Raw genomic sequence first — 12643 nt, 5'->3', positions numbered from 1 at the left:
CATCGTGCAAATCGCCAGATATCGTATGAGGAAATTACCATAAGGGCGCACATCACTGAAAATGATGCCAGTTTTTCTCTATAAAAATGCTAATTAAAATCATTTAAACAATTTTTGATATCTGCCATCTGTGATACACTTGCAGGATTTAATATTACTAATCATTACCAATCCAAATTTAGCCAAAATTATGCAAATTTTAATGCTTACTTTTAGAATCTATGTTTTTTTCTTAGAATAAAAATAAATTAAGATTTGTTCCAAGTCTACCATGTTACAATACTGATAATTCAATAAAAAAACTTTTAGACTGCAACAAGTCTGTCCTAAAACATTGTATTTATTTGGATAATGAATTGGAAATTCAAAATCATATTTGCTACACAAAGTAAAATTATTTGAAGTTTGAAATATATAGTGGACAAAATAAAGTCCAATTTGAAAGAATTTAATGTTATTGGATGTTTTCACCGGGCCCAGATACTTGAAGTGGTTGACCTGTTCAACTTCTTCTCCATCTATTGTGATGTTTTACTCTTTTCCTTCTGCCTCTGCAACCAGAAGTTTTGTTTTCTTCACATTGAGTTTGAGATTCATGTCTTTGCCAGTTACATCTATTGCTGTTGCCAATCTTTCTATGTCCTCTACTGATGTTTTAAGGAGTGCTGCGTCGTCTGCATATCGGAGATTTGAGATCGGTATGGTTCCTACTTAGATACCATAAGTATCCACATCAGCATCGCTCATCTCACTCTCTGTGTATGTCACAAAAAGATATGGTGACGCAATGCAGCCCTGTCTCACACCTTAACTCATCCGTATTTTCACCATTCCACCTGATCTTTCCTCTGATTTAGCAGAAACACAAGATGTACTAGGAAGCCCATTTCTTCCATTACAGCAAACGATAATCACAACACGCCAACTAAACTCCTCAACAAAATATATCTTTGATTATTTGTGGCATGTTTATATGTAATAATGTTGTATATCAATGGACAGCTACTTTATTCTCCTTTACAATGACACCATAATTATTTGAAACAATCACCTATTTCACGGCTGAGTGCACGCCGTATGAATGTAGTGGAGTCTCAATCAGAATTTGCCAAGGTTGACCATGATTTTGCGCATCATGCTGCAATCCCATATCTTCGCAATCTGGTACCTCAAATGGAATCCTCCAAGATGACAACGCTCGCCCCCACAGATCTAGGCAACGACTACCTACAGAATATGGGAGTAAAGAGAATGGAATGGCCTGCCATCAGCCTAGACGTCAACACGATTGAACACTTGTGGGACCAGCTTGGTCGTGCTGTGCATGCCAGAGTAGACAACACATTGAATGACCTACGACGAATCCTGGTTGAAGAATGGAATGCCATCCCATAGCAACGTGTGACTAGGCTGGTGAGCAGCATGAGGCTGTTGTGGCTGGATATGGTTTTTCCATCCGCTATGGAGGCTAGCAACTAGTGTTGTTTGAGCACAGCATATGGTCAATTTGGTACATTCTGTTTGAGGCCCCACTACATTCACAAGATGTGTACTCACTTGTGAAAAAATGTGATTGGTGCCATTGTAAAGGAGAATAAATTAACTCTCCAATGATAGGCAACACGATATGAACATGTCACAAATAATCTGAGATATATATATGCTGGAAAAAACTTTCCAAACTTTTGTTGAGGAGTTTAAATGCATCAGAGTCAAACACCTTACCGATTGAGATCACTTGATTGGTAATCTGACTAGTATTTGTTTCAAATTAATGGCCGCTTCCATGAACAGAATAGAGAATAGGTCTTGAAGTTTATTGGGCGGGATATTAATAATGGTCCATATTACTTGCTATATTGTCTATTTTATTGCCTCTGTATTTTATGCATTTTAATCATTGATTGGTGTAGTCTACTGTGTAGACCCTTTTTATTTAATAATCACTGTTATTTGACCTTCCCCCTCTGACCATGGAAGCGCCATCTATGCTGTTCTGAGCCAACAGCTAAATCTTCAAGTTGAGGGCTCACTCCGAAAACTGCTCCCCGAGAACCGCCATCCCGGACTATGATTGGTGAACTGTTGTCTGTGACTTTTTCGAATTGGTCGTATCAGAAGAGTCAAATTTATTAGATATTCCAACTACCATACAGATGATAAATGAGGGCCACACATGTAAGTAGGTCTAAATGGCCTTTGACCTCATCAATGATATCCAGTCTTTCTATAGTTCAATTTCTAAAAAATTTGATCTACAAAGATATGAAAGATGTAGAGATACTACACAAACACCAAATTGAAAATGGCCAGCTTTTTTTAGCAACCTTGTATACCATGATGAAATTATTCACGTTGAAGTGCTTCATTTTACTTGGATCACCTTGTTAGCAATGAAATCCTCACTAAATGTTAGTTTAGGTTCCTTCCCATATACTCCACATCTGATACCTCTTCACAGCCTTCCATGATTGGCAGTTTATTTGAAGATAGAAAGAGCATTGTTATTACCCTTTTCGATCTTTTTAAGGCCTTTGACTGTGTTCTCCACAGCCTCTCATAGAAAGAGCATTGTTATGACCCTTTTCGATCTTTCTAAGGCCTTTGACTGTGTTCCCCACAGCCTCTCATAGAAAGAGCATTGTTATGACCCTTTTCGATCTTTCTAAGGCCTTTGACTGTGTTCCCCACAGCCTCTCATAGAAAAGAGCATTGTTATGACCCTTTTGATCTTTCTAAGGCCTTTGACTGTGTTCCCCACAGCCCCTCCCTCATTCAGAAACTATGGTGGTGGGATTAACAGGTCCAATGTTCTCCTGGATCTGATCCTACCTAGTTGGTTTCCATCCATGGTGTAGAGTCAGACCATGTCCCGGTTCTTTCCAGCGTGCCCCAGGGCTCTGTCCTGGGCCACTTTGTTTATTTGTATATGTCAATGATCTTCCTCTTTCTCAGTTTTAATCCAACAAGTCTTTGGTTTTATATGAGAAATCACCCTGTACAAAAAGGTGACTTCCAGGAATGATTACCTTGATGGTGTCCTGTATAATACAGTTCACTGCTCGTTACGTGAACAGGGATGTACGGGGGTACAGAACATGGTCATCCTATTTCATAACTTGTCGGTATTGGCAGTTCGTACAGAGTGCCATGGACTCGACTACTGAACATAACAATTTTAGTTTTATATTGGCTACAAATTCATGAAGCAACAAAAGCACATTAGACAAAACATAATTGTTAATTTCTATACATTGTAAATCTTACCAATACAATAATAGGTAAGACTATTTATTTCTCTTCATAATGTACATAGTTAATCTATAATCCTCTCAATTGCATTTCATCACTTAAAATGTTTATATAAAGCTGTCCACATTTCATTTAAGGACTGCAAAATCATGTGACAACGGTTTTCAATAGGACATGAATTGTGCCGCTTAGGCAATGTTCCATCCTGCTTTATTCTGTATTGTGTTGTCAGAAGATTTTGCACTCCACAACCATCTTACAATAACATTTCATCTTTTTTTCTATCAACTGTATCTAACCAATGTAAATTGCTTACAATGGTCCATATTTCAAACTGGTTTGTTACGTATTCACTGTAATATGCTACTGTACCAACTGACCATTGATTTCTCTATTGTTTGACATTTATGGGCTAAAGACCTGCCAGTCAACTGAATAGACCAGAGATACAAAAGGTAAGCAATGGATATAAAACTTTGCATTTGGCATGTGAAGAAACATCCTGAAAATATTGAGCTATTCAAATTGAAATCTATACACCCCCAGTGGAAGACATGACCTTAATCTCCAACAGAGGGTGTAGATTTCAAATGGAATCATCCATTTAGGAAACCCTATTTGAAATTCACACTCCCTGTGTGGAAGATTAAGGTCATGTTTTCCATAGTGGGTGTATATATTTCAACTGGAATAGTCTGTTGTGGGAGACATTTTAGGTTTCCCTACCGCAAATCAATTTGTGCTGAAATTCATTCAAACGCAATATGTGCAAACAAAGCAGATGGATGAACATCCAAATTGTATTGTTATGCTATATGCAATATGCATATAGCATTGTGGGAAGGAATTTCAACACAAATTAACTTTCGGTAGGGAAATCCCAAATCCACATATTAGATATAGATATGGTGATTGGCAATTATGAGTGTAAATTGCTAGTTCAAAAATAAACCCACAAAAAACTTGTACTACAAACAATAAAGAATCAACGGTTAGCCTACATTTAGCAATTGGCAAAATAGCTAACCTGGAATCAACCAGTTTGTTCTAACAAAAATTCACTTTGCAACAATAGGGCTATTTACCTGTTTCTGTGCAGTGCCAAGAAAACCTGTTTAAATTTGGGTCCATAACCCATTACTTCCTTGCACTATACAATCTGGTTGATATTCTTTACTACAAAATGTTGGACCATAATCAACTTTCCATCCTCCTGAACCAGCAGTTGAAATATCCCAATTGATTCTATTAACTTGGAATATTGAATAATATCAATATCAGATGAATGATGCATAAATATTGATGTTTTGTACAACATAATTACGACCTTTACAAATAAAAATGGTTTGTAACACAAAGGTGTTTATCATTGTTTGATATCCTAATCCATGGTGTCTGGTTAATTGTTATCTTTTAAATAGCATAGTTCATATCAAAATACAACATTTAAATTCTTATCATACACATTATCACATACTCATGTCAAGGTCACAGTTTATTTATATATAATCATAATAATGATAACAATTATATAGGGTTTGGTAAATAAAATAAAATGGGCATATAAAATACAGAGAAAGCAAGGATATTGATTATCATGACCTTTGAAATTGATTGATTTCATGATTTTCTAAATGTTTAAAATGTTGATACAAAAGTACGTAGCATAATGTAATTGCAATGGTTCACATAACCTACACACCTATAACCACTGCGCTCAATCTGAAATTGAGCATTATAACTATAAATAATATCAGCTGGATGTAAACTGGAACCCATTAAAGGTTACACTTGCACTGGGTTTGGAACTATGAATCAAATTGATCACAATACAAGCATTCTGACAAGTAATGTACATATGACCTTAGAAACATATTATTACACAATAGCTATATCATCAGCCAACTCAAATCAGGCTGGATAATTCAAGAATAATGATGAAAATGAGGTATAATTCATCAGACTTCATTAGGGACCATTTACAAGGTTAAGGTTACAAAAAATGACCATATTTTTGAACAATTTTTAACAAATGAAAATATTAGCATTAAATTTGAACATCAAAAATTGCTATTTGACAAGCGTTTGCTATATATCTTATATAAAACTATACCGATAAAAAGCAGATATATTTTAAGATTTAAAGGCAAATTGGAGGTCAAATAGGATACAACAAGAACACCATATTTCTAAGTTCAATATTACATTTAATTCAAAATGATCAAACTCTTTACTATGCTTAAATGTTTTTCATCCCTTTTTTTTAAATTTTCATGAATATGACCCAGTCCCATACTACAAACACCTTTATAAGAAACATTCCCAATTATAATTCCCAGATATCAAATAAGAACTGCCAAAGTAAGATGAAATTAAGTTGTACATTACCAATAAAATGATCTCTTGTAAAGTTGTACATTACCAATAAAATGATCTCTTGTACACATGTATGGGTATTGCAGAATTAGCTGGTTTCAAAATACTGAACTAGCTTTTATCAGGCTATTCCAGTTGAAATCCTTACACCACTATGGAAGAGAAGAACTTAATCTCCCACACAGGGAATGAGAATTTCAAATCGGGTTACAGTAACGGGTGACTCCATTTGATATCAATACCCCCTGTATGGAAGATTAAGGTCATGTTTTCCATAGGGGGTGTATGGATTTCAGCTGGAATAACCCATTGAAATTGTGTGAACACAAGAATCTTAAATCAACATAACAAATCAGTCAATCAAGAGTTTGACTGAATAAAAGTGAAATCTGGTTGTGCATCAAGACAATGCAATGATCTTTCTTATGCTGATTTTGATATCCCAATACCATTCTGTAGTCAATCACATAGGCATAACGGGAAGACCAACTATTACATTTTGTTAACTAGTAACAGGCTAAAACTATCCAGTTTTGGATCATGTGTATGTCAATAGACCAACCCTCACTTTTGTAAATTCATACATGAAATGCATTTGAGTCATACAAGGTGCTGTTGAAAGAATAAAAGTTTCATTTTGAAGTAAAGTTTGAAACAACTTTTACATCTAATGCAATAAAACTGATTCACCAACAATATATTTTTGGAGATGATTGTGTTTTGGGTTTATATTGTTTCTTTTCAAAGGCCAGTTACAGGACAATTATAATGATCCATCATTCAGAACTGCCCTATTGGAGTAATTTACTTCAAGATATTAAATTTGAGAAAATAAATACTGTTGATTTTCATATAGCCATTAAATTCCTTATATACAGCCATCTCCTATAAATTCATTTTTAAATAGCTGCGGTCAACTTTCATTAGAAGATTTTTTACAGAAAAATACATGAAACAAATATGATAATAAATATCTCATCACCTACACAATTATAAACAATAATAACAGTCACTTTATAAAACCATATCAAAATTTCAAAATCAAACAAAATTGGTATAGAAAATAATTAGTATTTTATAAGGACAATAAAAGGAATCCAACCACTATTTCTAATTATATTTACTGGATATAGCCACCTTAATGTATACTTCATTGATCAAGAAACTCACCTGTCACTTGAATCACAATTTTGAAAGAAACAGGTTGCATATGCTACTGATACTTGTACTCATACTTGTAAGTTCATATTACATTCATCAATATTAAATTAAGTTTAAATCTTTCTTTGACTTGTTCCCCACATCAAGTTGGTATACCTGGCTCAAATCTTTCTTATCAATGTTACAAAATTGGCTACTTATTGTAGGACATGTGGCTCACCAACACGTACACACATGTAAAATACAGCCAATAATAAGATGTGTATTTGTTCCTAACTAGCAATTATGTAGGTATTGTTGTCATGACTTATGATGCAGGAATCCCAAGAATATGATTATGTAACAAACACTCTGCATGACAGGTCTATCATAATTTGGATCTTTGTGGCATTCGTAATTTGTGAACGGTTACTTGAGTTACGAAGGGTTATAAATTAAGTGAAATTCAACCCCAGGTGAGGAATCTGCAGGGGACACCAATGCAAGCTGTTGCCTGTTACTTGTGAAGGCTCCCTGTGATCCACACACAACTTATACAATTTGTCACAGTTTTCCTGATGTTTAAGCCAATTTGGGTGAAAAGACGTTGGTAGCACTACTCCACTGCAGTTTCCTGCACCATACATATATTGACTGTAGTTATATCAGTAACATATACAACACTACTCCTTTTATATTTTACTGGCAAGAAATTTAGCACCATTATCTTCCCACAAACTTTTTTTATTCCATTATATTTTCAAATAATTTTAAAGCTATTTATTATGGATAAATATAATTCTTCTATAAACCAACCTCTCACCAAGGACATCAAACAATTCAGTTGGATAATCCTTCCAATGTTAATCTTGGAAGTTCATAAACCTATTTAGAGACTGGTAATTCTATCAAGAAATAGGAACTAATTTATATAAATAACCAAATTAAGTATGAGTAAATGTAACTCAACAATGAGCAAAAACCTCTTAGACTGACATATAGGGATGATTGTGTGTTACCAACTCTGCATATAGCACAAGTCTGTTAAAGTCATTTTATCTACAGCCAATAACATAATTGTACAGAATTATTTGCATACGTCGAGGGTGACACACAGTTCAGTTTTATTTTCATGCACGCCTTTAGGCATATCTTTTTTGCATGTACGGCTGTGTTATGCACTCATTCATGATAACAATGCATGCCTTAACTCTCCACAATTATGATCCCACTTTCACATGCCCATCATTTCAGTAGCCCATTTTGGCACACACTTCATTGCAACAAGTCCCTATTGGAAATGCTACACTAGCTTCCACAGAATTACAGCACTCTCTAGTAGTGGTGGGCTTGCACATTGTAAATAAATAAGTGTGGTTCTGATTAGTTACAACAGAACGATAATCTGATTTGCGCAGAGTAGCGCTCATGAAGGGAACACAAAACCCTGTCTATGTTGCTCATTAACAGGGTTCTTGCATCAATCAGAGAAAAAGAGTGCTGTTGTTCTCTGGAAGCTTGTGTAATGGACTACCCAAGCTTTGAATCACATTCTACACATGATTACAGATTGATCTTGAACAAGATCAAAACCCCACCAGGGGGTAATCTCAATGTCAAAGGTGACTCTGGTATTAGACAATCACACCTATATTTTCTTAGTAACAGCCTTATAAATAGGAAACCCTGATTTATCCAAAAAGGGTATTAGGCAAACAAAACCTTAAACATCTGAGAGAGAAAAAATACAGAGTTAAGTGGTTAACATAGTTAAAGAGATAGGTAAACTATTTATGAACATATATATACAGAATTCATAGATATCTTAACATAGGGCATTTTCAGCCATTTTTATATTGTATTCAAATTCGTAATATTTCACAACTCTTAAAAACACCTTACACTTTCCTGAATGCATAGTATCAGAAAATAATATGATTTCCCCCATCAGATTTTGATAGCTTATCAACTTGTATGTGCATGACCATGCATGTACTGGTAGGGTTGAGGAAGGAACCTTTGGGCTTCGATGCTCAGCTTGTTTTCTGGCTGGAAGTCCCGAAGAACTATACATCCTCATCCCTGCTACTTATCAACATGAAGAAAAGTGACAGAGTATCATTTCCTACTTTTGTTCTTGAAAAGAAATATGTGATGTCAAATGGAGTTTAGGGACTGTTCTGACTTGACATAGCTGTAGTTGCAGATGGGGAATTGCTGATTCAATTCACCTCAGGCTCAGGTGATATCTGAGTTAGGGTTAGGTTTACGGTTAGATTAACTCTACACTGTAACCCAAACCCTAAGCTTGATATCACCTGAGGTGATATTTTGAACAAGCTATTCCCTGTCTGCATAATGCATATAGATAAACTCATATGAATAAAGTGATATGGGAGCCTTAGTCTACCTTTTGGCATCATTGATGCTAAAATGCAGCCTGTGGTGTCATTCTGTATCCGACACCATTTGACACACACTTTTTGATGCCAGGAATAGCAAATGATGCAATGTCACTTTTCCTGGTGTAAAAACTTATATTTCCATTTCTGTCATAAACTACCTGCTCCATTTGCTTAAAACAAACTTTGAAAATCTCACATCTGGTTAACAAGGAGGAATTATGAATTTGCCTTGACAAGCCCAAGATTATTAACATTTATGTAAGCCATATACAAAACATAAGAAATAATATACATACTTTATGATTCCAAACACTTGCAGCAGAGGTTTTATGAAAACCACTTCAAATTAAGTTAATCATTAAAAAGTGCAAGTTATCACAATTTTGTAGTTAATAATATAGCAAAACAAAAAATATACAAACAAGAAACAAATCAATTTGAAACAGGTGGATGGAACACTTAAAACAAGTGGATGGCGGACATTGAAATCATGCATTGTGCCACATACCCAAATCATGTAATATGCACAATATTAAGAATAGTATTCAAAATCCAAGAAAATAGATTAAGAAAAGTGGAATATTGATCAATTTGGAAGAAAGATTAATGGAAAATGTTACTATGGGTAGCATATTTCCAAAGATCAAATAGCATCCACTACTGTGCTGCCTATGGGAGAGTCATCATTAGAGACTTCATTTTGTTGTCTAGGTTTCCTGACATGTAACTATAGCACATAGTTCTATGCACAAACATATACACAGCTTATGTTACACATAATTGCATAGGGATTGAACGATGGTATTTAAAGGGTTACAGAGCAAGAGGAATAAGTTTTCCACAACTATGGAGCACACAGGGAACAATAACTACACACTGCTGCGTACTGGGCATACAATACTATACTATGTAACTGTTAATATACAGCATTATGTCAACAATACCATTAACAGGAGATAGTAGCCACCACATGAACGCAATGCACCTGTCACCAAGCTAGTCGTTGATTTCATATAAAAACTAATTCACTGCAATGTCAATACTATATAATGCAAATTATATTCTAAAAATGAAATAATGGTCTGCCTTTTTCATTTACAACATGTGTTTAAAATTGAAAAGCTTTCACTGAAGTCAGATGTTTCTTATAATGAATACTCCTCATTGCATCTAATTTACTTTGACCATTGACCAAATGTGCATATGTATCACTACCATACATACTTACCAATTGGATTTTGTCAGTGAGATCTTCGGTATAATCAAGGGTCAAATTCAACATAACCCTGAAGCATTCACTCATATTTTTTCCAATTAATAGGCATGTCCGGTTGACTTAAAGAAGTTTAATTAGTTAGTTTAAGCTTTTCACAGATGAATGAAATAGTCTACACAGTCAACAAAACATATTTTGTGGAAAAGTGGCGTTCTTGCAACGGCTCAACATTGGTGCGTTCAACCTGCTGATAAAATTGCAATGGTGTACAATGTAGCTTAAAGACAGGTGCATTGGGACATCATAGATGGCTAAACATTTCATTTGACTAATAAAGCTGTCTAACTACTACAATTCATACAATAAGCAAGATTGATTGATATGATACACTGTATTATGGTATTAGAATTCAGTACCAAGGATTCAAAATATTATACTTCATTGACATGATATTATTCTTTGGTTTTATAAGAAATCACTTGTACTTTTTGGTACATGGTTTTAATATTTGATAACAGCTAAAGATAGAACTTTTGTACTTTGAAAAAAAGACTTTGACTGAATTCTATTCAAATATTTGAAGAAAGTGTTTCAAAAATGCAATGCACTTTTCCAACAGAAGAGTTGCATATTTGGGTTGACTAAGTCTGTATTTATGCCCTGAAATTCTCCCCAGCTCCAACCATGATGATTTATTGAATAATTAGTCAATCACTTATCTGTGCAAAGGTGCATGCATTGTTACATCAAAATTACATGAAATTTATAGTTTTAAAAAGATCTATGACCCAAACTGTGAGTAGATAATGAAATGAACCAGACAAATGAACAAAATCAGTCATGTCAAAATAAACCATGCATGAAAAAGAATATGATAAATTATCCGAAAGAGCCTCCCTACACATTTTCAAACTGAAGAATAATATATGAAAACATACTCTATTAATATGTATAAAAACAATACCAGCAAACATACCCTTAATCAGGTTTTGTGATATTGCAATGTAAGAAATGGAAAGGAATTTGTTTTATCTGTTATGTGTCCACACGGCAACACACAGCAAGCAGAAACACTGAACTGGTGGTAGTGGATGAGTGGATGCTTTGGGAAGGACTAATGCTGAGGGTGGCAATATCTATCATCACAGCGAGAGAGCGGTGCTACCAGGAATCATGCCACTAGGCGAAATAGTGCATGCAGTGAGTGCACACAACTACTGTATATGAATTCACGTCTATCACTGAGTAGCCTGTTTAGAAAACAAAAACAAGACATAACAAGTTAGAATGCTGAATGCATTGATTATGATGGATACATACAACTAAATGTAAGAATAGAAGATATATAAGAAGAGGAAGTTGGATACAATAACAAGAAGACCTTACTCAAGCCACAAAAAAGTCAAATTCACTTTCCAAAATCACAGGTATCAAACTGTTTCCATTCTTTTTTGAGAGGGCAGTGTTTATTTCTTTGTCTTGGAATATTGAAGTTGTACATCACTAATGAGTTGTAACATGTGGTCTTGTACAAGAAGTAAATTTTTGATTCAAATTGGTTTCAATAAGGTCCACCGTCAAATAATGATGGGATAATTGGGCTATTCCAGTTAAAATCCATACACCCTATGGAAGACATGTCCTTAATCCTCCACACAGGAAGTGTGAATTTCATTTGGGGTTACCTGAATGGATGACTCCATTTGAAATCTACACCCCCTGTGTGGTAGATTAAGGTCAGGTCTTCCATAGGGTGTAAGTATTTTTAATGGAATAACCTAATGTTCAATCCCAATTAGATTGAGAGATTCTCAAATGATTTAAAATGAAGTATAAAACAATAATCAAACTATCAAAACAATATGGCAAATTATGAACAAAAATAGCACCAGGCATGCGCAAAATTATAAAATAAAACAAAATATTGCACTATAAAACACAAGTAATTAATGGTCAAGTATGGCTGACATAAAAATATAAAGTATGAAACCTTTTTTCGTTGCATGTGCATCTATTTGTTGTCTTGATTCAAGGAATTCAATCCTAAAACATATAATACTGTTAAGCAAATGGAGATCAAGCTGTATAATTAGAAAATGAGTGACTGGCCTTTCAACATATACTTGTCTCGTATCATATATCACATCATATTGGTGGTATAATGCAAGACGGTTGCCAGAGACAATAAAATAGCAGCAAAGCTAGGCACTAACAACATTCTTGCCTTATTCTCACAAATTATTATTTCATATTA

The 12643-nt window shown here is 34.6% G+C and overlaps 1 protein-coding gene across 2 annotated transcripts in view; it reads right to left on the bottom strand.

Annotated features, from left to right (window-relative positions):
- Positions 1–3237: 3237 nt before the first annotated feature.
- LOC140151439 (uncharacterized) overlaps positions 3238–12643 on the bottom strand; it is a 174621-nt gene continuing 165215 nt past the window's right edge. For both annotated transcript variants that reach the window (XM_072173788.1, XM_072173789.1), the window contains one exon: positions 3238–11639. Coding sequence is in view for 1 of the 2 variants with exons in the window: in XM_072173789.1 (XP_072029890.1) it covers positions 11628–11639 (12 nt within the window). In the remaining variant the exon portion in view is untranslated. The remainder of the gene's footprint in view (positions 11640–12643) is intronic.

The sequence above is a fragment of the Amphiura filiformis genome, chromosome 4 (genome assembly GCF_039555335.1).
Source record: "Amphiura filiformis chromosome 4, Afil_fr2py, whole genome shotgun sequence".
NCBI lineage: Eukaryota > Metazoa > Echinodermata > Ophiuroidea > Amphilepidida > Amphiuridae > Amphiura > Amphiura filiformis.
Note: the sequence above shows the minus strand (reverse complement) of the source record. Positions and strands in the feature narration are given on the sequence as shown.